This window comes from Bombus fervidus, chromosome 6, assembly GCF_041682495.2.
Source record: "Bombus fervidus isolate BK054 chromosome 6, iyBomFerv1, whole genome shotgun sequence".
Classification (NCBI taxonomy): Eukaryota; Metazoa; Arthropoda; class Insecta; order Hymenoptera; family Apidae; genus Bombus; species Bombus fervidus.
This window is the reverse complement of record NC_091522.1, coordinates 18,137,889-18,161,248: the sequence shown is the minus strand read 5'-3', so window position 1 is coordinate 18,161,248 and position 23,360 is coordinate 18,137,889. Positions and strand designations below refer to the sequence as shown.

The 23,360-nt window shown below is 32.3% G+C and overlaps 5 protein-coding genes and 2 long non-coding RNA genes across 13 annotated transcripts; 4 read left to right on the top strand and 3 right to left on the bottom strand.

Annotated features, from left to right (window-relative positions):
- The first annotated feature begins 207 nt into the window (after positions 1-207).
- Positions 208-3,440, top strand: LOC139988095 (uncharacterized). Its single transcript, XR_011800029.1, has 2 exons — positions 208-512; positions 2,714-3,440. It is a non-coding gene; the product is annotated as an uncharacterized lncRNA (long non-coding RNA).
- Positions 3,441-4,605: 1,165 nt separating this feature from the next.
- Vps15 (vacuolar protein sorting 15) lies at positions 4,606-11,631 on the top strand. 3 transcript variants are annotated; one of them, XM_072005051.1, is made up of 18 exons: positions 4,606-4,768; positions 5,026-5,206; positions 5,290-5,433; positions 5,685-5,839; positions 5,919-6,109; positions 6,204-6,943; positions 7,015-7,323; positions 7,391-7,774; positions 7,857-8,180; positions 8,248-8,577; positions 8,652-8,802; positions 8,916-9,029; positions 9,103-9,295; positions 9,361-9,526; positions 9,604-9,874; positions 9,963-10,293; positions 10,386-10,548; positions 11,319-11,631. In XM_072005051.1, the coding sequence occupies exons 1-18, from the start codon at positions 4,677-4,679 to the stop codon at positions 11,547-11,549; spliced, it is 4,470 nt and encodes a 1,489-aa protein (XP_071861152.1). In that variant the 5' UTR covers positions 4,606-4,676; the 3' UTR covers positions 11,550-11,631. The 3 variants fall into 3 exon arrangements, with proteins under 3 accessions (XP_071861152.1, XP_071861150.1, XP_071861151.1); XM_072005049.1 differs by lacking the exon at positions 11,319-11,631 and having other exon boundaries at positions 10,386-11,252; XM_072005050.1 differs by lacking the exons at positions 4,606-4,768; positions 5,026-5,206; positions 5,290-5,433; positions 5,685-5,839; positions 11,319-11,631 and having other exon boundaries at positions 5,996-6,109; positions 6,179-6,943; positions 10,386-11,252.
- Positions 10,887-12,634, bottom strand: LOC139988094 (uncharacterized). The gene is made up of 2 exons (XR_011800028.1): positions 12,345-12,634; positions 10,887-12,017 (listed from the first exon to the last, which is right to left on the bottom strand). It is a non-coding gene; the product is annotated as an uncharacterized lncRNA (long non-coding RNA).
- Positions 12,635-13,885: 1,251 nt separating this feature from the next.
- On the top strand, positions 13,886-16,282 carry LOC139988090 (neuronal calcium sensor 1-like). Of its 4 annotated transcripts, none has more exons than XM_072005066.1 (5): positions 13,892-14,035; positions 14,108-14,260; positions 14,457-14,826; positions 14,898-15,096; positions 15,190-15,430. In XM_072005066.1, the coding sequence occupies exons 2-5, from the start codon at positions 14,140-14,142 to the stop codon at positions 15,235-15,237; spliced, it is 738 nt and encodes a 245-aa protein (XP_071861167.1). In that variant the 5' UTR covers positions 13,892-14,035; positions 14,108-14,139; the 3' UTR covers positions 15,238-15,430. The 4 variants fall into 4 exon arrangements, 3 of the variants coding, with proteins under 3 accessions (XP_071861169.1, XP_071861167.1, XP_071861168.1); XR_011800027.1 differs by adding an exon at positions 15,875-16,282 and having other exon boundaries at positions 13,905-14,260; positions 15,190-15,291; XM_072005068.1 differs by having other exon boundaries at positions 13,886-14,260; positions 14,457-14,661.
- Positions 15,154-16,638, bottom strand: Sec20 (vesicle transport protein Sec20). 2 transcript variants are annotated; one of them, XM_072005071.1, is made up of 4 exons: positions 16,517-16,638; positions 16,064-16,219; positions 15,775-15,946; positions 15,154-15,696 (listed from the first exon to the last, which is right to left on the bottom strand). In XM_072005071.1, exons 1-4 carry the CDS (start codon positions 16,595-16,597, stop codon positions 15,509-15,511), a joined length of 597 nt encoding a protein of 198 aa, XP_071861172.1. In that variant the 5' UTR covers positions 16,598-16,638; the 3' UTR covers positions 15,154-15,508. The 2 variants fall into 2 exon arrangements, with proteins under 2 accessions (XP_071861172.1, XP_071861171.1); XM_072005070.1 differs by having other exon boundaries at positions 15,775-16,219.
- A 618-nt stretch (positions 16,639-17,256) lies between these two features.
- Idh3b (isocitrate dehydrogenase [NAD] subunit beta, mitochondrial) lies at positions 17,257-19,301 on the bottom strand. The gene is made up of 6 exons (XM_072005064.1): positions 19,140-19,301; positions 18,620-18,679; positions 18,342-18,551; positions 17,864-18,255; positions 17,600-17,789; positions 17,257-17,518 (listed from the first exon to the last, which is right to left on the bottom strand). Exons 1-6 carry the CDS (start codon positions 19,179-19,181, stop codon positions 17,288-17,290), a joined length of 1,125 nt encoding a protein of 374 aa, XP_071861165.1. The 5' UTR covers positions 19,182-19,301; the 3' UTR covers positions 17,257-17,287.
- A 377-nt stretch (positions 19,302-19,678) lies between these two features.
- Lost (methenyltetrahydrofolate synthase domain-containing protein lost) lies at positions 19,679-23,178 on the top strand. The gene is made up of 5 exons (XM_072005063.1): positions 19,679-20,101; positions 20,346-20,731; positions 20,815-21,161; positions 21,256-21,487; positions 21,572-23,178. Exons 1-5 carry the CDS (start codon positions 20,083-20,085, stop codon positions 21,959-21,961), a joined length of 1,374 nt encoding a protein of 457 aa, XP_071861164.1. The 5' UTR covers positions 19,679-20,082; the 3' UTR covers positions 21,962-23,178.
- Positions 23,179-23,360: the final 182 nt, after the last annotated feature.

Below are 23,360 nucleotides of genomic sequence, written 5' to 3'. Positions count from 1 at the left end.
TTTTCTTTGAAAACCTAACTGACGATTAACTGCATGTTGCCACGAAGATATTTATAGAGATACGTGTTAAGAAATCTTACAAGTAAATACATCGATTGTAGCATCTCTGGTGCAGAAATATCTTTCGTAAGAAAATTCAGTTCAGGGCGTTCCCATCGACGCTAAGCTCAAGCATACAGGTGCGAGCTTACAGGTGTTGGCGCTTCTACCTGATAAGAAGCATACCCGTGACGTCAGATCAGCGCTGGTAGAGTATATGAGTGGCACCGGAGAGACATCCACGTCACTCGTTCTTGAACCTCTTCGTTCGTTTGTTCTGCAAAGAGTTGTTTTCTGGTTATTATATTATCCGTCTCGTTGGTTCGTTGCGCGCCCCTTTCACAGCTTCGTTATTCCTCTACGTTTTCCTCACACGATGACGTGCAACGAGAAGAAGCTGCGAGCGGAATGTATGTTCATGCGGAAGTCTAGCGTGATCATTCATGGTTTTGGGACTCAGGGGTACCGATCAGGTAAGTCTTTGAGCCGCCACAAACTTTGCCTCAAAGTAGAAAAAAGATACCGCAAGTAGTTCGCTTCAATGCCATTGTATTAGAAATGAAAAAGATGCGATAGATATTGGTAAATACGTTTGAGGACTGTTTGTATAAAGAATTTTAAAAGAAAAGGGAAAAAGTTTTATTTCGTCGAAGGCGCTCATGTCCATCGCTGCTGAAGTTCCTGCAACCTCAAGTACCTACAGCTGGAATTCTTCGTGCCGTGGTCTTTTCATGTGTAAATTCCAGGGATATAATTGCTACTAGAGAATACACGACGTCAGTTTCGCGCTTGAACTAATGATTATGTAACGTACGGGCATCGGTAATGAAACATTTTACAACGACCCCGATAACGTTGTTTCTCAGGTATTCAAGATATTTGTTTCGCGACATTGTCTATCGAAGAAATCTTTTGATAAGCGAAAATATCGCATCGTTACGATATCTCGGTTAGTGTTCGTAGATTTCGCATTTTCATCGTGATGACGGTGTTCTCGCAAAATATTGAAAACAACGTCGTAGATGGATCGTACATCAGATCTTAGGAATCTGGATGAATATTTGTCCGAAAGAGTAATTTTAATCGATGAACACGTCGTTGACGTTGATAATTATATCGTTACAATTACTGCGATAACGATGTTAAACGTGCCTATTTGTTTAGATGATTATAATATCGAAATCGAGAGAAATCTCAGAATGATGTTTTTAATATTCAATTTCTTCGAGCGAAGCACACAAATATTTTACACGTTGGCATGTTAATAAAACTATACTTTTTCGCAAATAAGCGCGCAAATAAGAGGATAACGTGAAACTCATTAAAGTTGGTAAATAGACTACGATGGAATAAAGAGAATCAGTGTATTGCTTAATTCCATCTTCTTTTATCTTGGTGGAACTAATCTTTATTAAGATCTTCCCAGGAAAAACTGTTAATAAGTTCAGTTAATTTATTATTTCGAATAAAGTATAGAATGAAAGTAATTAAAGTTTTCAATTTATTTGATCGTATTTCGAGATTGCACAAGTTGCTTGCAAATTGAACGACGAAATCCTTCTACTTGAGGATTTTTGGTAATACCTGTACTCTGTACAAGTCAACTCTTTATCGCTTTTATCGCATCGTCTACTGATAACGTGTAATCGTTGGCTTCTCTCAAAGGTGATATTCGATATTTGTCGTCAGATTTAACAAACGTGTGTTTTTATTGATTCTTCTTCGGGTACGCGATAGAAGAATATTTAAAAAAAGAATATGATATGTGCCTGAGCAATTATTGAAGATGCTGAACGTTTCATTATGCAACTTTGTCTAGTTTTCCTTTGTGCAATGAAATAACGAGGAAAGGCATAAATTTTGTTGTGACGTAATACAAACTTAAGACTTATGATATAATTATGAGATTTTCGCAGTTGAAGGATGCGTGCTAAGCTATTTACCATATTATTCTATATTATCAATTTTTTAATTATTGTAATCAAGTTCGTACGAATATGGACGCTCTTTCGTAAGGTATCATAAATATCCTAGCTATTGCATGCGATTGATTTAATGATCATGGTTTTGTCTGTGAAAATCATACAGATGATAAGAAAAGGAATAAAACAAAAATATAGTATATAAATACAATTAAACTCCAGTATAATTAAATGTTTGTCTGTTTAAGCAGTTGCTCAGAATCAATAAAAATGTCAACTGAATAAATAAAGGTTTTGAGTCTATGGTGCTACCTTGGGAAAATTAACGCGTTTATTCATTTTAGTTTATTTGGAAATTAGTTATTATTCGTTAATTACAGCAAACGTACTGTTACAGTATAGTTATACGGATACTGATAATTCACGATAATTTCAATTGTAAGTGTATTTTGCAAATGTATAGTTTTGCCTCGATCTTTAGATGTTTGTTAGCTCCTTTAAGATTCTTTGTATTATAGGATATCTCTAAAATAGTCATGATTGATTTTTTAACTAAGTGGTATCTGATAACAGTTATCGAAACAACGAATTATTCGAACTTATCGCGGATTGATAGAATTATCGATCAATTTAGAGTGCGACCCTGCGTATCGTACGTTTTGTTATTACTTGAAATTTATCATTAGGTTATATCGTAATCTTTGAACTGATCGCCTAATTGAATCTTGATTTGCAGTTTAATGTATTTTTAGGTTTGAACGTTCGGCAAACGCATCGGAATGAAGAAGAAAAGGAAGTGTTAACGACTCATGGCACGAGCTAACGCACGGAGGTTATGTTTACCGCGCAATCAGGTGGCAACGCTAAAGAGGAAGAAGTTACTCGCACCTCCTTGATAACAAGCAAAGCTGCTACGCTCATGTTATATTCCACCACGGCGACACTTTCTGTCTTTCAGCGTTTTCTTGCTTAATATTATATAAGATATAAATGCTTTATGCGAATCAAATTTCTTTTTCTAATGGAAGCATCAAACGTTTTATATCGTTAAGGACAATACAATTTATGAAAATCAAAATCTCTATAGCTGTAAAGAATGTTGCTGATAAAATGTGAAACTCTTAGGGTTTTAGGTGCCACAAGGAAGAGATTTAAACGAAGGATAACGACAAAAGGCGCGCGCTATGAAGAGAGCTATCCATCGACAGTATGGTGATAATAGACACTGTCATGGAGTTGCTCTCTTTGTGGACGCAGCTATGTTCAACGATTATCGACGATAAAAGTGGAACAAATATACGATTAAAGAAATTTATTTACTTACGTAAATTTAATCGCTTATTGTCAACGTATTATGGATGTTCCCTATACAGTGTGAAATCTCTTTCTCGATTATTTCTTGCGATAAATAGAAATTAATGTTTTTTATCATTAAGAACGATGTAAACTGTACATAATACAATATTTAATTACCTTTTATCGTCCTACATTTATATTTTCCCCTTCTTTACCGGTTAAAACAACAGCAGTTCTTTATCCGGTTTACATGTTTAGCTTTGCCAGAAAGTTGTTTGCATCGGCGCGCGCATCTATCAAATATTGGCGCGCATTTTTAGTCAAAGAGCCGAAAATTACTGCTATATTTAATAGCCCTCGCTTAAGTCATAATTTTCTGTTATCTGTTGTGGTTTAAAATATTTTCCTGGATCTTTTAACTTTGAAATTCGATTTAAATGATGTTATTTAATTGTTCAGATTGGAGAAATTGTTAAAATTAACGCATAATGATACATAATAATTGCGAAACCGTATGTAACCGGAATATGATCTCAACATTCTAAAGAATCTGTGTACAAAATATTTAACAGGCACCAGACAGTAAACAAATGTTAAATCTGATATATTAACCGTGATAGCGCATAAGCTAATACAACGCAAAGAACCATTCGCGTTTCGAAAATGCTAATATGAAATCATAAATAACTTTATTTGAGGACTGTGATAAGTGTGTACTTATGTACATAGTCTACATAATAAGGAACAAAATTGCTTTGAAAAGGTTACAAATACTTATTTGATTTATTTACATTTTGAAATTCTTCTAATTTTGATTCTCAAAACGAGTAATTTTCAATATATGTATCCATGTACGTATTCAGCTCTAGTTCCCATCACTAACAATATTATGATTATATTTTATGCTAAATCGATAATGTTGGAAGTGATACAAGAATGATAGAACATTACAACAGTTCGTATGATACAAAAACTTATTGATTATTAAATTTATTTTAATAGATGAATACTAATATAAAGAAACCGTAATACGAATAGGATACGATCGATTGAAATTATTTAATACTAAAGAGGATAAGTAATTTAATATACTCAACTGATAATGTAGATATTTTGCTGCGAATACAGCAGCAAGTTTTATTTTAATATTATTGTCAATATTATCATAAATCGACCATATTTTCTATTTCTTAACATTTATGATCTATAGTAAATATAACGTATATAACGTTTAGATATAATAGAAGTCTAATTATAGGATTTTTGATTGAAATAATTGGAGATAGTTAGAGCGTTACACCTAGGAAATTTTGCGAACTTATGTATGGCTGTATTGCAATGTAATGTAGCACTTGAAGTTGGCACAAAATGGATGCTGCTTGCAAATATATCAATTTCAACTAAACATCGATATACAAGATGGGAAATCAATTAGTCGGTATTGCGCCTAGTCAAATATTTCCAGTCGAACATTATTTGACGGACCACAGTGATTTATTATTTGATGTAAAGTGAGTATTTTAATCCAATGCTATAAAATGACTAACTTTTCACCAAACTTATATTCTGTTGAAGCTTTTCATAACATATTTAATCTAAATTAAAGAATCTTGGAAATATCTTTTAATAGAAGAAATATAATATATCTCTATGCATTTTATATAAGACAGAATTATTGAACTTAAATAACGAATCATGTAAATGACATATAAATTATATTTATATATCCCCATTTGGTTTTTTGCAATTAATCTTCATATGTCTACAGCTTAGGAAGTACTAGATTTTTTAAAGTCGCTCGAGCCAGGAGCCAAGAGGGTCTTATAGTAGTTAAAGTTTTTGCTATCCATGATCCAACACTTCCACTCTCTGCTTATAAAGAGAAGCTTGAGGAAATTAGGTCTAAATTAGCATCTGCCGTAAATTGCCTACCTTTTCAAAGAATGATTGTAAGTATTTTTAAATAGTATTTATGTTGCACCGTATATTATAGATTAACATATAATTATAAATAAATATGTGTTTATATAAGCTCACAGAAAAATCAGGATCAATAATGAGGGAATATGTAAAGTATTCCCTTTATGACAGAATTAGTACTAGACCATTTTTAACAAGCATAGAAAAAAAATGGATTACTTTTCAAGTTTTGTATGCTTTACATCAAGCTCATAAGGTAAGATAATATCTAAAATTTCCTAAATGAATGAATTATGTTATTTGAAACTATTACATTAGATAATTATCAAATGTCAATTAACTATGTTTAAGAATTTCAGTTGCTCATTTCTTGTAAATTAGTCCTTAGCTGATAAAACAACAAGTTAAAATGCTTTTCACAGTGTCAAACAATGAACATAACTGCAATCCTGTCCTGAAAGAACATTAAACAACAAAATTAAAATATTACTTCTCATTTGACTATAGTTTGGAGTCTGCCATGGTGACATAAAACTAGAAAACATTATGATAACCAGCTGGAACTGGATTTTACTCACAGATTTTGCAAGTTTTAAGCCGACTTATCTACCTGAAGATAATCCTGCTGATTTTTCATACTTTTTTGACACCTCTAGGAGGAGGTACACAATCAAATAGCATAATCCTTAATAATCATTGTTATATTGTTGTTTTAAATAATGATTCATTCACCCATTTCAGAACATGTTACATAGCTCCAGAACGGTTTGTGAAAACACTATCTTCAGAATTAAGCAATACATTATTATTATCAGAACAAGAGTTAAAAACAGGTGACTTACATCCAATGATGGATATTTTTTCTGCAGGCTGTGCATTAACAGAATTATATAATGAAGGGCATCCACCATTTGACTTTTCTCAATTATTAGGTGAGTGTAATATACATAAAGATCGTATATAAGTTGTATATATAATATTATTTCAATAAAATATTTAAGAATTTCATTATTGTGATATCTTAAGCATATAGAAACAATGAATATTCAGTGAGCAAGCATTTGGATACAATAGAAGATTCAGGAATACGTGAACTTCTTGCATCTATGTTGGAGAGGAATCCAGCAAATAGAAAAAGCGCTGAAATTTATTTAGCTCAAGCTCGTGGAACAGTATTTCCAGAATATTTTTATACATTTCTTCAACCATATATGCTTATCTTCTCTGCTGCCCCAATTTTATCTCCTGATGAAAAAATTAATAGACTTAAAAAAGATATTGGTAATGTCATTAATATTGTAAAAGCAGGGGAAAGTGAAAAAATGGAAAGTGACATAAGAAACGAAGAAGTCACACAAAATAACCATTTTGAAAACAATGTGGAATCAACTAAGGACGATTCTGGTCACAGCGAAGATAATACTATCATAGAAGTTGACAGTGATCAAAGTTTTGACAAGAGCGATTTAAATCAAAGTGATCCAAAAACTGTCCAAATTCAAAACTCTAATTGTAACGGCCAAACAGATCAGCAATCGGACACTATATTAGTTGAAAGTCAAAGACGAAAAATAGATTTAGAGAGTGAGATAAAGGTTTTATCTTCAGGACCTGTTGAAGGATTGGTTATTATTACTCAGCTCGTTACTTCATGCATACGAGGTTTACATCATTCTCAATCTAAATTACAAAGTTTAGAAATATTACTTGAACTTGCCGAAAACACATCAGATGAAACAATATTAGATCGAATTTTGCCTTATATCGTAAGTATTTTAATATGAAATGAATAAAACTCTAATAACTGTTAACAAAGTTTATCTAATATATTGTACAGTTTCATTTAGTTCATGATCCTGCTCCACGTGTACGGGTATCAGCAATACACACTTTGACAAAATGTTTGCATCTTGTAAAATCAATTCCACCATCGGACGTGAACATCTTTCCAGAATATATTTTACCTGGTTTAGCACATATCACACAAGATGAAGCTGTAATTGTTAGAGCCGCTTATGCAGAAAATATTGCACATTTAGCACACATTGCATTACGTTATTTAGAAAATGCTCATTTATCCAACTTAGGTAACAAAGAAGGTCTGAAACCAAGTTATGATAGTGAGCTTCAAACTTTGCACGAAATGGTAATTAATAAAATTATTTTTAACAATATTTATGTACGCTATATATTAAAATATGTAATATTATTAGGTACAACAATCTGTGTCCATGCTATTAACAGATCCTCAGAATTTAGTAAAACAAACATTAATGGAAAGTGGAATAAATAAGTTATGCGTATTTTTTGGAAAACAAAAGGCCAACGATATTCTGCTTAGTCATGTAATTACTTTTTTAAATGATAAGGAAGACAAAGAGTTAAGAGGTTCCTTTTTCGAATGTATTGTTGGTGTCGCTGCTTATGTCGGTTGGCATAGTAGTCCTATTCTTATGCCTCTTCTTCAACAAGGACTAGCAGATCCTGAGGAATTTGTAACCACAAAGGCTATTAGTGCAATGGCAACTCTCACAGAATTAGGTCTCTTACACAAGTCTGCTCTTTATCAACTTTTATATGAGACCATGGTCTTTTTAGTAAGTTATGTTTTAACAATATTAATAATTATAGGATTGCAATGTTTGCTATTCAATATCTTGAATTTAAACTCCTTTGTAGGTTCATCCAAATTTATGGATAAGACATGCGACTGTTGGTTTCATATCTACGGCGGCAAGAACACTTAACTTAGTAGATGTTCAGTGCAAAGTTCAATCAATAATACAGCCCTACTTAAAACATCCATTAATTCAAATAGAAAAAGAAGTTTTGTTATTAGAAGCCTTGGTATCTCCTATACCAAGAATTGTTTATGATTCCCTTGTAAAATACAACGATGTGGAGGAACTATTTCAAGTTCTTGAACAAAGACAAACTGCTCGAGCTAAAGCAGTAACGGGAATAGTACCACAATATAGTGAAATGAGTACTTCATTACGGAATGTAAGTTGAAGATCTTCTTTGTAAATATGTTTCGCAATTTTTGAGAAATCTAATGAACGCTTTTTAGCTTTTCAGACGTTTGAATTCGGAGTCAATGACTGAAACTGTTGAAGACCAATTATTAATAATGAAACCACATTTAATGAAAATCAATAAGTATAGAAATTCGATGGATGCGAAGCTAAGTACAGCTAAATCGATAGATGGAAAGTTAGAATTAAATACTATGAAGGATAAGATACGACATCATATAGTAATATTGTATCCTGATTCAAAAGGTGATCTAGGTCTTCCGCCATTTAAACGATCAGATCGTAGAACATCAGATAGTGTTGCCACATATGCAACAATGAATCAAGAATGGCGTACGATGTTTGCAGCTCAAGACAATGTTCAGGTAATTAGAAACATATGATCTATGTCCATAATTAAATTCTTATAGAATTATAGTAAATCTTTTTTATAATATAGCACAATGTTAAAATGTCAGATATGACAGGAAGTAGTGGAAGTCCTAGTCAAAGTTTACATGGAGGGGATATCCACTTATCACCACAACATAGTTTATCTGACATGAATAGTATAAATGACCATTCTCTTCATGAACGTTCATATATTCAATGTATGTGTTTTCAAAAATACTTTGGGATGTTAAAGTATTATTTGTGTATTTATTTATTTTTTTTTTTTTTTTTTTACTACAAGACATACAGAAAATTTTATGTAATTTTGTAGACAGGTGTGCACCTTGTAGATTAGAAGTAAGACAACTAACGTACAGAAAACAAGAACAACATTCTGCAGCGTTAAGGGCACAGCAATGGGCTGATAACATTGCATGGCAAGCTGGTAATTAATAATTATAAAAATATATTTTTCAAGCGCAATATCGGTACTATAACTATTTTTGATTAAAAAAAAGGTTCAAGGTTATTACCAAGTGGATGGAGACCTAGAGGGGTACCAATTGCACATCTTCATGAACATAGAGCTGCAGTGAATAGGCTAGTTTCTATACCGGATACTAATTTATTTGCCAGTAGCTCTGCAGATGGATGCATAAAGATATGGGATGCAAGTAGAATGGAAGGTCGAAATATCGCTAATCGTTCTAGGTAAGATCTTTCTATAATGTACCATCGGACTAAGTGTAATATATCTTGTATTTTAATTCCATTAGGCAAACTTACATGCATAGAGGTGGCCCTCTAGTTGGCTTAGCTATATGTGATCAGGGACAATCATTAGCAAGTTCTGCCAGCCAATCAGGCACTGTATTTGTTTTACGAATTGAATCAAATTCTAATAAAATGAGCGTTATCGGTACCAGACAATTAGATCTTCAGGTGATTATACGTTACTTATTTTATATTTTCGGATTTTTAAATAAATTAATACTGGAACCTTGAATTATTGTATTTAGGAAGAAGGATGTGCAGTTGATTTACAGTATTTAGACTCTGGTTCACAATCGGTCCTTGTTTATGCATCGCTTTATGGTTCATTGGTAGGGTGGGATTTAAGGTGTCCTGGTACAACATGGCGTTTAGAAAATGACCTAAAACATGGAGTAATTACCTCATTTTGTGTAAACAATCATCAACAATGGTTGACCCTTGGTACAAGTTCTGGTGCACATACTTGCTGGGACTTGCGGTTTCAATTACCAATAACCAGTATTAAACACCCTACAAGTAAATTTACAATTGTTTTAAACTCGTATAGAATAAAATGTATTGCATCAAATAATCCTCAGAATTTATAAAATCTAATTGATTTTAGATGCAAGGGTGAGGAAGGTAATTACTCATCCCACAGAACATTCCTGGATTATTTCGGCTGTTCAAGGAAACAACGAAATTTCAATGTGGAATCTCGAAACTAATTTTCGTCAAATGGTTCTCTGGGCGTCAAGCGCACCTCCGCTTAGTCACTCGCAAGGTGGTCATAGTGTATGTGCAATGTATTCTGGATGTATCGATCGCTCAGGCTTCTTATTAGCTGGTGGTACTGATATGAGATTGCGTTTTTGGGACTTAAACACACCCAACGAATCGTATGTTGCATTGCCTGCTGCTAATGATGTCACTCCTCCAAATTCATTGGCATATGAGTTAGTATTTGTAATAGAATTTGTTTAAAATAACATTGTTTACATATTATGACTAATAGAATATGATTTACATATATTTTCACATATTACAGACAACGTTTAATTGATGGAACCAATGTCGTTCAAGAAGTCTTAGCCGGAGGTGGTCCAACTCCATCATCCGGAGGAGGAAGCAATATTAGAACAAGAAATTCTGAAGAAGGTGGTCAAGGTCCAGAAACTCCACCATCTGGACATCACGACACTATTTCCGCTGTAGCTATGTCTAACATGTGTATTCTTACTGGTAGTACAGATGGATTAATACAAGTTTGGAAATGATTGTTTTCCATTTTATCGTATCACATTACAAAGCTGCACGCATTGTACAAATTTTTTTAATATATCACAGATTTATTCTGGCGAAAACATTTTGATCAGACATCGAGACTTTTATGACCGAACTTGCGAGCTACAGTAATACTGTGATTTTATTTGTACATAACATGTAATATATAGATAACGTATATAAGCTCATCGATAGTGATAATTATAATATATAATGCATTTCTTAAATGGAACGTAAAATTTAAGTTACTTTAATACAGCGATGATTCTTGTGAAATATAAATGATTTATTTTTCTACGTAAAATAGAAAGGAGAAAGAGAGCTTGTTGTACTGTAATATACTAAGACGGTAAATCAATGACATTTAGTTTTAGATAATGTAATAACAACAACTAATCATGTGGACATAATACAAAGGAAAACGCACTAACGCATACGATTAATGTACAAAAAAAGTATCGTTAACAGAATCCCTTGGTATATAATTTATACCGGCAGGTATATACGACTGCGTACTTTCATGTCATTGGTTATACATAGTAAACTTGTATATCGACTGAAATACTCATAACCAGCGAATATCTTCGTATTCCCTGATATATTGTTACAATAAATTCATATTTTTAATGGATTTGTATATATAGTTCAATCGTTCATGCTTCATACCTCCGTTAAACAAATTTATCTGGTTACCAAGGACAAACTGGTGCAGAAGGATAGGGAACTTGACCCGGAAATGCGTAAGGATTGGGATTTATCGTCCTACAAATTTCTTTCCATCTTTCCTTCCCTGCTTTCCCTTGTCGCCGTCTGTATTGTTGATTCTTGTAACTCGATGGTAGTTGATAATCATAATCTGGTTGTTTACCGAAAAGTATTTCAACCCAAGGGGCTGCAGACCCAACGGCAATCAACAATAAAAATATGAACAAAATTTTCATTTTGTTTGCGTTATTTCGAAATTCTTCGCTTTAAGAACTAACGGATATCTGGAAAGAATACAAATGAGTGAACATATACGCGAATACGTACTAATGGAGAGCATAGGATCGGTGCTATGGAGTCTCACGTTAAAAAGTTAAATGACAAACAATTACCACGTATAATGTGTATTCGGTCGTCTTGTATTTTTACTTTCGAAATTCACACTTTCTGAACAAATTGATCAGCGACACTTCCTCCTTCAACTTTTCTTCGCTGTTCAAACGTAATTGACTGAACCGGCAAGAATTTGTTTTTACGCAATATCCAACTATTTACATTTTTCTTTTTCTTTTTTTTTTTTTCTTTTTTTTCAGACTTACGAAAGAATTTGAGCTGTACTCGCGGTAAGAAGTACACTCTCGCAATGAAATGATGCTGGATGCTTGCTGCTGTTTTATAGACCAACACGATCCTACCACCCGGCAAAAAAATATATTGAATGGTATACTCGTAAACGCGTATACATTTACTGCTAATTGTTTCATATTTTACTGTCCACAGAAACTTGGGAATTCCGTTCGATTTTCTTCCTATTGTTCAAACGAAGCAATTGGACCAAATTTGTTGCTTTAAAAAGCTGTATTCAAATCCAACAAAGTTTTTCTAATCTTTCGTGTGAGAAAGCAAACGTCGAGGTAAAGACTATACTTATCGTTCCATGATTTATCGAAAATATTATTTTTGACTGATTAGTTCAAGTCACCATAGAATTTACGTATACAAACGTTGTACGTCTTACCGTCGCATTGAACTTGGAGAAGGCTCTATCTGCTTATTGTTTGATATGAATTACAACAAATTTCGCATTCACGGCTCGTATCATCTTTTTTCGTATTCTACGTGTGTACAAATTCTTTCACAATAAAATACGTGATAATATAAGGAATGCCGACTTAATTATAGATACTCGTTTACGTGAAATGTCAATGCGCAGTAAACGCAATTGTACATTTCTGTAAGTACAGACGCTCGATGTTTAAATTACCATTATAAAAGAATCATTAAAAGTTGATCTATTATCGTTTATTTGTTCCAGCTTGTTAATTAGGTACAATTATTCCACAAAGACGTTACACGAAGCTTATCATTGACTCGTTCGTGAAACTGTACTGAGATTATATTACAGACCAGACGATAATTTCGTTGATTGTGAACTGTCCTACATTTGCTGTGCTCCTATGTCAAGGTTAACGCTTTTAAGTACAATATTCATATAATATTGATACAAGTACAATGGTATAAGTACATTGATATAAATGCACTAATATATTTATATGCATATTCTTATAATAATTTTAATATGTCGGAGAAAAATAATAATCATTATTCTATTAATAAAGAAATGGTAGTTTAGTCGCATGTGGCAGTTGAAGTGCATCGGTTGCCCCTGATAGGTCGCAAATTACCGTGCAAATACGTAGTTCTTTGACTTAACCAAGTTGCACGTAATCGTTCTTATTAAGGTTCACCATGACTAGCCGTTACTATTTCCTATTACCGTAATAGCTGGTTTCCAAGCTGTCGATCTATTAATAGCATTTGGCAGAGAAAGTAAGTACGCTGAATGTAAGTTTTGCGCTAAGAAATTCGTGATCCTCGAATGGTTTCCTCGTCTCCGAACGAGTCTGATTCAACTTTCGCGCTTGTTACCGATTTTCTAAATTAGAGCAAACGATAAACGAATACGGGTCACGGTGAACCGTATCTGATTACGTCAATCGTATTTTGATAACTTAACCGCGTTTAATTTTTTACGCGAGAAATAAATTACGCGTCTATTCCGCATTTCCGCGCATTTCCTTCTCGGAGGAGGATCTATTTTGCCGATAAAAAAAATATACGTTTCGATACGAATAGGTGAATCATAAAACGTGGATGTTGAGTGGAATAAGATGTATTTTACGGATGTTCGTTCATTAGTATTCCGCGCGTAATACGCGCTTCAATATACATGAATAAATAGCTTCTATAGTAAGATATCCAATGTACACATCATTTTTCGTAAATGAATTACGTTTTGTTGCGTTTAGGATAGGGGATAGATATTGTTCTTTCGAGTTCGAATCCTGCTACATCATTGCCATAATCTTTTAAATTTTTAATTTCTACAATAATGTAATCAGGCGATACAGTCAGTGCAACTATTAATGGTTACGAATTATTTTTAACGCAGCGTTCGAAGAATTCGCGATTCATTTATTAGGTTTAGAGCTATTGATATGCCAAATTGTCTAAATATTTTGAACAGCAGTTTCCTCGAACCAACTCCTCTAACTCAGTTGCACTATGTGCGTCAGTTCTGTTTTACTTCTGATCGAGAAAGCTTCTGCATTTTTGATTTTCTCGTGAATTTCATTAATCGGGCAATTTTTCCTTCCTTTAAGTATCTCTGTAGTTGATATGGAAGCTGTTGAAGATTTAGTAGGCCAAGTAATACATCTATTTTCATTCTGAAATAAACAAATCTCTTTTTCCTCGTTGTAAACATTTTTTCTATCCTAGAAATTTTTAACGACCACATTCGTATCACGATAATGTCTAATAGCCTCAATATTGATAATAAGAGTATCGAGCAGATTAGAGATCGTATAAGCCTCTCGTTAAAAATGCAACGGAGCTTCAAGAAGATGAAGAGGAGTATCCGAAAGATAACTGGTATGTCGTTGAAAATTTGGACATACGATAAAGAAGCGCGATATAAAGTTAATAATTTCTCGACATAAATTTATATATAGAATATACTTCGATCGATTAGATCGCGGCACTGTTACCTCGTTGACACTTTGAATACCAATCACAATTTTAACAGAGTAGAAAAATTATCGTATAAGAGTATTTTCAATACTTTTAGAAACTTCGACGAGTGTTCAACCTCACTGCGTTTTCGTAGAGAACATGCAAGACGATGAGAAACAACCGCTGTACATATTTCCGGAACGGCTCTCTTATTTAACGTACCAAACGGGATTTTCGAAGGACGAGATACGAAAGCTGTATCGGGTCTTTAAACAGCATTGTCCGAAAGGGGCCGTAACCACGAACGATCTGAAACCAGCGTACGCAAAATTATTTCCGTTAGGAGACCCGGCGAAATACGCGCAAATCGTTTTTAACGCTTTTGATAAAGATAGGGATGGTATCGTTAGCTTCGCGGATCTCCTTAACGAAGTTGCATTAATTATTAATGGTGATATAGATCAAAAACTCTCCTGGATTTTCAGGTGATCATTCAGTCGGATTAATATAGTTTACGACATATTTAATGCTACTTTCTACTTTTATCTCTTATTAGATTTTATGACTTAAACGGAGACGGTTATATCACAAGAAAGGAAATGCTAGTTATAATGTCCGCAATTTACGAGATGCTACATAACGGACAGATTATTCAACGGATGGCAAACAGACACGTGGACAAAGTTTTCGAAAAGATGGATGTTGATAAGGATGGAGTTATATCTCAGGAAGAATTTATGAGTATTTGTAAAAATGTACAGTCGACTATATAATGTTCATTGCTTAATCTTATAAAACATATCACAGAAATATTGCTTTCAAGCTTTTATAATATATTTTCATTACAGGATAGCGTAATTCAAAAACAGCTGGCAATATTTAATCAGTTTTGGTGATGGCATATATGTATACATTGAAATTTCTAAGTTATGCTAATCCTAAAAAAGAAGGTAGCTTGAAAAGTTTTCTGTTTCATAAATATTCTTATTTGCATGATAAAATAGTACAGTTACAAACACAGCTTTCCCAAAAGTTGGATAACAACGTTATACATAATTATACATAAAGTTATTAATAACTCAACGATACTTCAGAAGAGATAACTTTTCTCTTTCCCCATGAAAGATATATATATCTTCACTTTCCTATGTGCAATAGTTCGTACTTTCAAAATATTCTTTTCTGTAAAATGTAAAAGACGCAGGCAAGGAAAAATGCAAATGCCAATGTTACTAAAGCTTTATCGGTAACTTCCCTTCTACCATATTTGCCTAAAAGTTTTCCAGATTGAACTATAACTTGTTGTTGATGTTCTAATTCGTCTTTGGTAGTGGTCACTTTATCCGATGATATTACTAAAGAGGTTTAAAGTAATATGAATTAAAAATTATATCTTAATACTTCAAATACATTGAAAGAAATAAACTACATACTTAGCGTATCCAATGTATCCGCGCTTTTTTGAGTCGTTTCAGCTAAATGTCTAGATATACTTAAAAGTTTGTCAGAAAGTTGACTTGATGTATTTGCTAGATTTCGCTTGTCATGCCTCCTACGAATAGCAGCTTGCTCCTCTTCAGGTATGGAAATCATTTCTTGCTGCTCCTTAGACATGGAGAGCAGTTCATTTTTAGCAAGCTTATCTATCACACATACGCTAACAACATTGGCTTTACGAAATGCAGCTAAAGAAGTATTGAGTTGCTGCTTGTAAGTATCTACCTCTGCCAATAATTCTACTTTCTTTTTCTCTGAGGATTCTCTCTCTGCTAGTGATATTAATTTATCTATAGATGACTTTAAAGCTGCTATATTTGCTCTGCCTTCTGCGTTTAATTTATTAAGTAATTCCAAAGGGCCAATACATTGTTGGATATCCTGAAAAATTCATATTAATCGATGAATTTTCTTAATTAAATTACAATAAAAATATAGCTATAACTAGCCTTTTATTTAACCTCAAATAATGTTATTGTTAGCGTTACAGTAAAAATTTGTATCAATGAATTATTTATAATTAATTTGATGGTAATTACAAACATAAACATAATTACTACGAATTTATCAATGTTATAGGTATATATATTTCATTGATATTGTCTGATGTTATGATATTACGAATCAGGTTATGCTGTGACTACTACAAAAAAAGCTTTTGTTTTAAATAATATTTACTTGTATTACAGCTGTAACTTGAAGATGATTTTTTACGATATCTTGACGAATAAATTCTATTGCATGGTGCTCGGTGTCCATCGAGGCACGTGTTTTTTGACAGTTCCTTTATGTGACTCTTACTATATGTAAAAGAGAAATGTGACTTTAATACTGATTAACATATGAACGCAAAATGAAAATTTCATACATGGGCCATTTTTTAGTGTAAAATTTTTTACTCAAAAGATATATATGGGCATAATGTACTTAACTATGATGATCTTAATATTACCAGAATTAATTTGTAAACATTAAATTAACATCTTTTTGTTTCTTCTATGTACGCAATATTATAAATTCCTATATCCTACTTACCTAAAGTAATGCAAATAAAGATACATAATAAGGCTATATTGTAAATTGCATAAAAGTAATATGAGGTAGCATAATTTATTAATATACAATTTGAGTATTGCACTATTATCATACAACTGGCATTGCTTGGTCACAAACAGAGTCTCAGTTATAAATATAGCGTCGACACAAAAATGTTATACTTTTCTATTTATAACGTACAACCCTTTCTAAATAAGATCCTAACTTATATCCAAAGCAGTTAAGTTACATAAAATTTGCGACGAGATAATACTATACAATTTAACATAGTTATATTAAATATTTTTGATGTATATCTGATTCTATTATATGTGATATATATTATATGTGATATATATTATATGTGATTCTATTTTACATACAGGTCTTTTCAAATTTAATATAGATTAAAAATTAACGAAGGCAGTTTATTACAGCAGTTGTAAATTCTGTTGTAGAACTTTGTCCACCCAAATCCTTTGTTAATACTTTTCCATCATTTAAAACACGATTTAATGCATCCTTAATTTGTTCACTGTAACGTTTTAAATTCACGTGGCGCAAAAGTTTAACAGCACACAAAAGCATAGCAGTAGGATTTGCAACGTTTTTACCAACAGCTTCTGAATATGTGTGTCTTGCACCCTACATAATGAACCAAATTTAACAATACCTCCAATTTTTCTTAAATTTAATCATTCCTACATGTTATACTCATGACCTTACCGGTTCAAAGACAACGCACTCGGGGCTATAACTAGCACCTGCGACCACCCCGGCACCACCAACCAGTCCAGATGCCACATTGTCCAAGATATTACCATATAAATTTGGTAATACCATTACATCAAATTGATGTGGATTAGATACCATTTGCATAGTACAATTATCCACGATCATTGTTTCAAATGTAATTCTAAAGTTGGATCGAACATATGACAATTATAAGTGTTAATGATAATTTATGAAGCGAAAGATATTTGTAATTACCTAGGATACATCTTAGCAATTTCTTGGCATGATTTTAAGAAAAGACCATCACCAAGTTTCATGATATTAGCTTTGTGGACGCAAGTGACTTTCTTACGATTATGTTTCACTGCATAATCAAATGCAAATTTTGCAATCCTTTGGCTTTTAACTGCAGTTACTATTTTTAAACATTCCACTACTCCCTTTACAGATTCATGTTCTAACGCAGAATATTCTCCTTCTGTTTGTTCTCTAATAATAATACAATCTACGTTCTTATGCCGGCATGTAACACCAGGTAAAGATTTTACATGTACAACATTCGAGTATAAATCTAAACTTTTACGTAATTTCATGTTCAGTGTTTGAAGTTCCCCGGTCATAGAATGATCTGGTGTTGCTAAAATACCCTGTGAAACATAATTGATATTAAAACCTATATCTCTGTTACTATTAATTACTAATATTTTAATTAATGTATCAAATATAAAACTACCTTCAGGCATACTCGATTTCTTGCAATACTATTGGATACTTGTTCAAGGGGTGCACTTAGAGTTGGATTTACTTCTGAGAGAAAATAAGGTTCAAATTCAACCGGTACATTTGCAGCTTTGAAAACACTTTGAACGGACACTACTAATTCTGGCCCTACTCCATCTCCTGGTATAAGCGTGCATTTTATCTTTCCCTCCTGTTCAACTGCCTAAAAGAAAAGATTATTAATATTGTATACATACGATAAACATTTTTGAAAGGTTATTTAATACATACAGATTCTTGTCGATATACTGTTCCTACATGCAAACATCTGACAGCTCCTTTTTGAGCAGTCTGTAAATAATATTTTTATGCTGTAATCAATAAAAGGTATAAACAAAGTCAGATGAATATAATTTAATGATGCAAACAAAATTTGTTATCTCCTTGTAATTAAGGTACATATATTTCATTGAGAAGTTATATTTATAACAATATAGACGTGAACGTAATGATTAAATAACACGGTTATTAAATTCAATCATTTGGCCGACTTCGTGAATTGAATTTCAAACTAGTCCATTTATCTTAATATTTTCCACCTACAAGTTACTTATTTAGTTTTTCAAATTGCATTTACCATTAAAGAATATCTTCAGGTATTTTGTATGAAATGTCCTTGCAATAGTCATTGGTAACTAATGAAATGAACGGACAATATTCAACGATATTTTGACATAGTTGTAATATTATAAAATGTTATTGATCTTGTAAAAGGAACAATTGTGATAGTTCAATTGAACGTCCACATTACCTGTGAAAATACTTTGCAGAAGTTCCTCGCGAGTAGAGCCATTTTTCACGATGGACCCTAGTTGTCTAGTCTATTTTATTCTTATCGTCATGCGCCAGTAATGTATCAAATTAGAAAATTATTATGGAAATTTAATGAGAAACAAAACAGGAAATATATAAATGTATTTTTAATTATACTGCGCAACAAGATTATTAAAAAAATACAATTTATATATTTCGATTTTTCATTGAAAATATTAAGTTAATATTAAGCAATTTATGAATAGTGCCCAAGAAGTATAATGTATGTGTTGTGTGTACGACCCTGCCACTTTAAATCGTTTTAATTCGTGTTTTATCGCAGTACGAGTGTATGTAATTTCATGAATATTAAACTTAATGGACAATGCTAGTAATTTTAAACAATTTCTCTAGTTTGCTTATATATTATACATTGGTTTGTTTATTTTATAAACTCACTGCATTCTCAACTTTTTCATTACGGCAATATGTTAATGGAATTATCAACTCGTATATCGTACATAAACTTTTTTCTACTACATAAACTTTTCTCACGATAGTCCAATGTTTCGCGCCTGACATGTTTGTGTAGTTATATCAGCTGTATCTGTTCTCTTCCCTGTAATCGGAAATGTCAAATACGATAACCTATTTCGCTGTTTCACAAAATTATATAAGATTCGTTTGTTGAAATAAATATATTCATGAAATTTTTCGATGACTTTGAAATTTCGTACGTACAAAAAAAAAAAAAAAATTCTGGTGGATTTCATTATGACAAGTTTGCCGACATGATTTTCCATAGAAATAGATATAAGAATAAAAGGGATTGCAAATAAATCATATAATCTATTTTTGCAATATAGGTTTTTATAAAAAAAAGTGTTACTATAATTTATAATCAATATTCGGTGAAAGTTTATTAAAAATATTTTACGAAAATGACTGAAGAACAATTGCGTGAGTAATTCTTTGATGTATTATAAATATTTATTTGTTATACATATATATGTTTTAATTTCATCATATTAGTAACGATATTAAATGATTTTAGAAATAGGAATTTATGACACATTAATTTGAGTCATAAATAATAATAAATTTTGCTTTGAATTCATGAGTTGCTAGTCTTAACTTCTAGAGAAAAAATAGTAAGAATGAATATGTGTAATACTGTAAAAAGCATTAATGTGATATTTTTTAGCACCAGAAGTAACTAAGCATAGTTTTCGTCAAAAAATATGGGATTATTTGATGAAGAACGATTTAGTCAATTTTCCTCTTACTTGCTATGATCGTATACCGAATTTCAAAGGTGCTGCCGAAGCAGCACAGCGCTTGGCAGATTTGGAAGTTTTCAAAGAGGCAAAAATTATAAAGATAAATCCAGACAAACCCCAAGAACCTGTAAGATTCTTAGCATTAGAAGCTAATAAGGAAATATTAGTTCCGATTCCCAGACTGAAAACTGGTTTGTTTCTTCATGTTACACCAGTTGCTGGTTGCTCGAAAAATGAATTGAGGACATTATCAAAAATTCATGGCTTGACGGAAGCTGGTAAACCACTTGGCGTAGATTCTAAAATAAAGGTATACGTTATTATTGTAACAGAAATTTGTTATTAGTTAGATCTGCTTTCACTATTTTATACATTATTCTTATTTATTGTCAGATAGACCTTGTGATATTGGGATCAGTGTGTGTAAGCCACGATGGATACAGACTCGGTAAAGGCAAAGGATTCGCAGATTTAGAATTTGCAACGATGATGAGGATGGGTGCAGTCACACAGGATACTATAGTTATTACAACTGTGCATGACTGTCAAGTCTTTGATAGTCTTCCAGCTGAAATATTTAAAGAATACGATGTACCTGTTGATATAATCGTTACACCTACTCAAACAATAATAGTAAATTCAAAGTTAAAAAAGCCTAGTTGTATTATGTGGCATATGCTTAGTGAAAGAAGAATTAAATCTATGCCGGTATTACAACAATTAAAAGAAATGGATGAAAAGTACGCGTTGAAAGATGTAATTGACACTATATGTTTACTCGTAAATATACTAAATTGCTGTGTTTTGTTTTTTTTTTTTTTTTTTTTTTTTTAGAGAAGGCAAAATAGTAACTCTGAAGGAGGAGGATTCAGACATAGAAATACAAAAGTCTTATCGTTCTAATTACATAAAAAATAAGAGACGTTTCAAAACAAAAAAAGTTGCGTCAAGTGGTAACGACGTTAATGAAGAAAGGGGGAACCAAGTAAAACCACGTTTTCGTAAAAAACGTGCATTCAAGAAGTTCAAATCAGGGGACGATAACGTATCGTCCGATGTTGCAGAAGTAAGAAATATTTGTAATCGATGTATACATATATTTAATTAATAAATTATACATATATCATACATATTTATTGCAATATTCTAGGAGAAAGTGGAAAGAAACGATAAGAATATGAAGCAACGTCGTAAAAATCTAAGACTGAAGTCTAAATCTCAGGTTGAATTTTCCTTAAAATTGTCAAATATTTCATCTGGCGCCAGAATACGTGACTTGAAAAATGCATTATTGGAGCGTGGTATCAAACCAAATGAAATAACCTGGCTAGGATATCGCGGGATTTGTTATCTCCACTTCAATAAACTTAAAGATAATAACGGTTTATCGAAACAACCGATACAGGTTGATTCAATAATGGCAAATTTACAACAGCTGTGTATTGGGATGAAATCTAGCGGAAATGCGAACGATTTCATAGTAGTAGAACCAGCTAAACCAATATCTAGAATCGAAGTCACGGACGTGACTTCGGTTTAGAAAACAGTTGAATACATTTTAGAAAAATGTGCAGTTACTTAGAATAATACTTACTATTCCAAGTAATTGTACAATCTCTATCGGCATTCGACGCGTACTTTTTATAAATGCGTTTGCTCTGTCAGCGACTGCTAACTTCGTAAATTGATGGTTGACTATAAGTTCAAAGTGTACAAAGCTTTATAAATAATTTATAACGTATTTTCTATACATAATAAGTGGAAAATAATCGTACGCGTTGTATATAACAAACTAAGTATGTATAATTATCGTTAAGAGATTTAATTTATAACAGCCTATTTTTGATAGTTAGCATTGGATAAAAATTCATACGAAAATTAGTGGTTCGTTCGGAAGTTGAGCCAGATTTGCTCAACTGAATTCAAATCTGAAATGTGTATTATATTTATACACGCGAACTACTTCTCGATAAAAATTGCATGTGTATTATTTTTATCGATAAGCTTATGATAATCATTAATAATTAATAATTCGAATTACGTTTACTGTGATCATATAAAAGATATTTAACGCTACAGATAGCGGATTTAAACGTTTTCTTGCAAAATATATTACACGAAGATAAACGATCATGTAAGATGCGTATCTAGCACTTGATAACGCTTATCCGACATTACAGACTGACAAATATAGTTTAGCTAATCTGTGGGTAACGTGCGAGGCATACGAAAGCAAAGCCAATATTTTTTGTTTATGTATTTATTAGATACTCTATTTTTCTGAAAGAATATTTTGATATTGTTGTACGTTGTAGGCATATGCTTTGCCAAAAATTGGATAACGAAGAGAGGTAGCTAACAATAACGTGAGTGTGGTAGCCGAGAAAATGGCAATATTTTTGTGATATTAACAGATATGATTAATTATACTTAGGGCACAAATACATATAGGCAATTATTATTTTTAGCAGCGTTATTAATAATTCTTGTATTACTAATGCTTTTATAGAAATCATTAGTACGCAAATAGGTGGAAAGAGAAGCAGAGATTTTTTTTCTACGATTAGCTCAGTTATACGATATAAAATATCTGCTAGTCAAACTTTTTTTTTTTTTTCGAAGTTTCATATCGGATAATAAATAAATTAAATTTTTGAATAACAAGAAAGTGATGAAATTTCGCTTTTCTTTATTTCATCTGTCCCGTTTTCTAAAATCAAATCGAACGGTTTGTGTCTATCGGGAAAGACACGTAAATACAAATAAATAGAAAACGTGAACTTATTCAGTCGATTGTGACGACTGTACAGAATTTTCATCTTATCCATCGATTGGAAAAAGAAGAAGCCTGTTCGTACCGTCGATAAAAATTTTCCACTCTCGAATCAGATTAATCTTGATTAATGTTTGCTTTGTAATTTTTCTTTCGATCTCGTCCC

Excerpts from the sequence above, each read along its gene's own strand:
- Vps15 (XM_072005051.1), top strand. The coding sequence starts at position 4,677 with ATGGGAAATCAATTAGTCGGTATTGCGCCTAGTCAAATATTTCCAGTC. Across the intron at positions 5,207-5,289 it reads TACCTTTTCAAAGAATGATT|CTCACAGAAAAATCAGGATC; the intron begins GTAAGTATTTTT and ends TGTTTATATAAG. Across the intron at positions 9,296-9,360 it reads AATATCGCTAATCGTTCTAG|GCAAACTTACATGCATAGAG; the intron begins GTAAGATCTTTC and ends TAATTCCATTAG.
- LOC139988090 (XM_072005066.1), top strand. The coding sequence starts at position 14,140 with ATGTCTAATAGCCTCAATATTGATAATAAGAGTATCGAGCAGATTAGA. Across the intron at positions 14,827-14,897 it reads AAACTCTCCTGGATTTTCAG|ATTTTATGACTTAAACGGAG; the intron begins GTGATCATTCAG and ends ATCTCTTATTAG. Across the intron at positions 15,097-15,189 it reads TTATGAGTATTTGTAAAAAT|GATAGCGTAATTCAAAAACA; the intron begins GTACAGTCGACT and ends TTTTCATTACAG.
- Sec20 (XM_072005070.1), bottom strand. The coding sequence starts at position 16,597 with ATGGACACCGAGCACCATGCAATAGAATTTATTCGTCAAGATATCGTA. Across the intron at positions 16,220-16,516 it reads AAGTTACAGCTGTAATACAA|GATATCCAACAATGTATTGG; the intron begins GTAAATATTATT and ends TGAATTTTTCAG. Across the intron at positions 15,697-15,774 it reads GGATACATTGGATACGCTAA|TAATATCATCGGATAAAGTG; the intron begins GTATGTAGTTTA and ends AAACCTCTTTAG.
- Idh3b (XM_072005064.1), bottom strand. The coding sequence starts at position 19,181 with ATGGCTCTACTCGCGAGGAACTTCTGCAAAGTATTTTCACAG. Across the intron at positions 18,680-19,139 it reads TCTGCAAAGTATTTTCACAG|ACTGCTCAAAAAGGAGCTGT; the intron begins GTAATGTGGACG and ends TATTATTTACAG. Across the intron at positions 17,790-17,863 it reads ATTGCTAAGATGTATCCTAG|AATTACATTTGAAACAATGA; the intron begins GTAATTACAAAT and ends ATCCAACTTTAG.
- Lost (XM_072005063.1), top strand. Across the intron at positions 21,162-21,255 it reads TTAAAAGAAATGGATGAAAA|AGAAGGCAAAATAGTAACTC; the intron begins GTACGCGTTGAA and ends TTTTTTTTTTAG. Across the intron at positions 21,488-21,571 it reads TATCGTCCGATGTTGCAGAA|GAGAAAGTGGAAAGAAACGA; the intron begins GTAAGAAATATT and ends GCAATATTCTAG.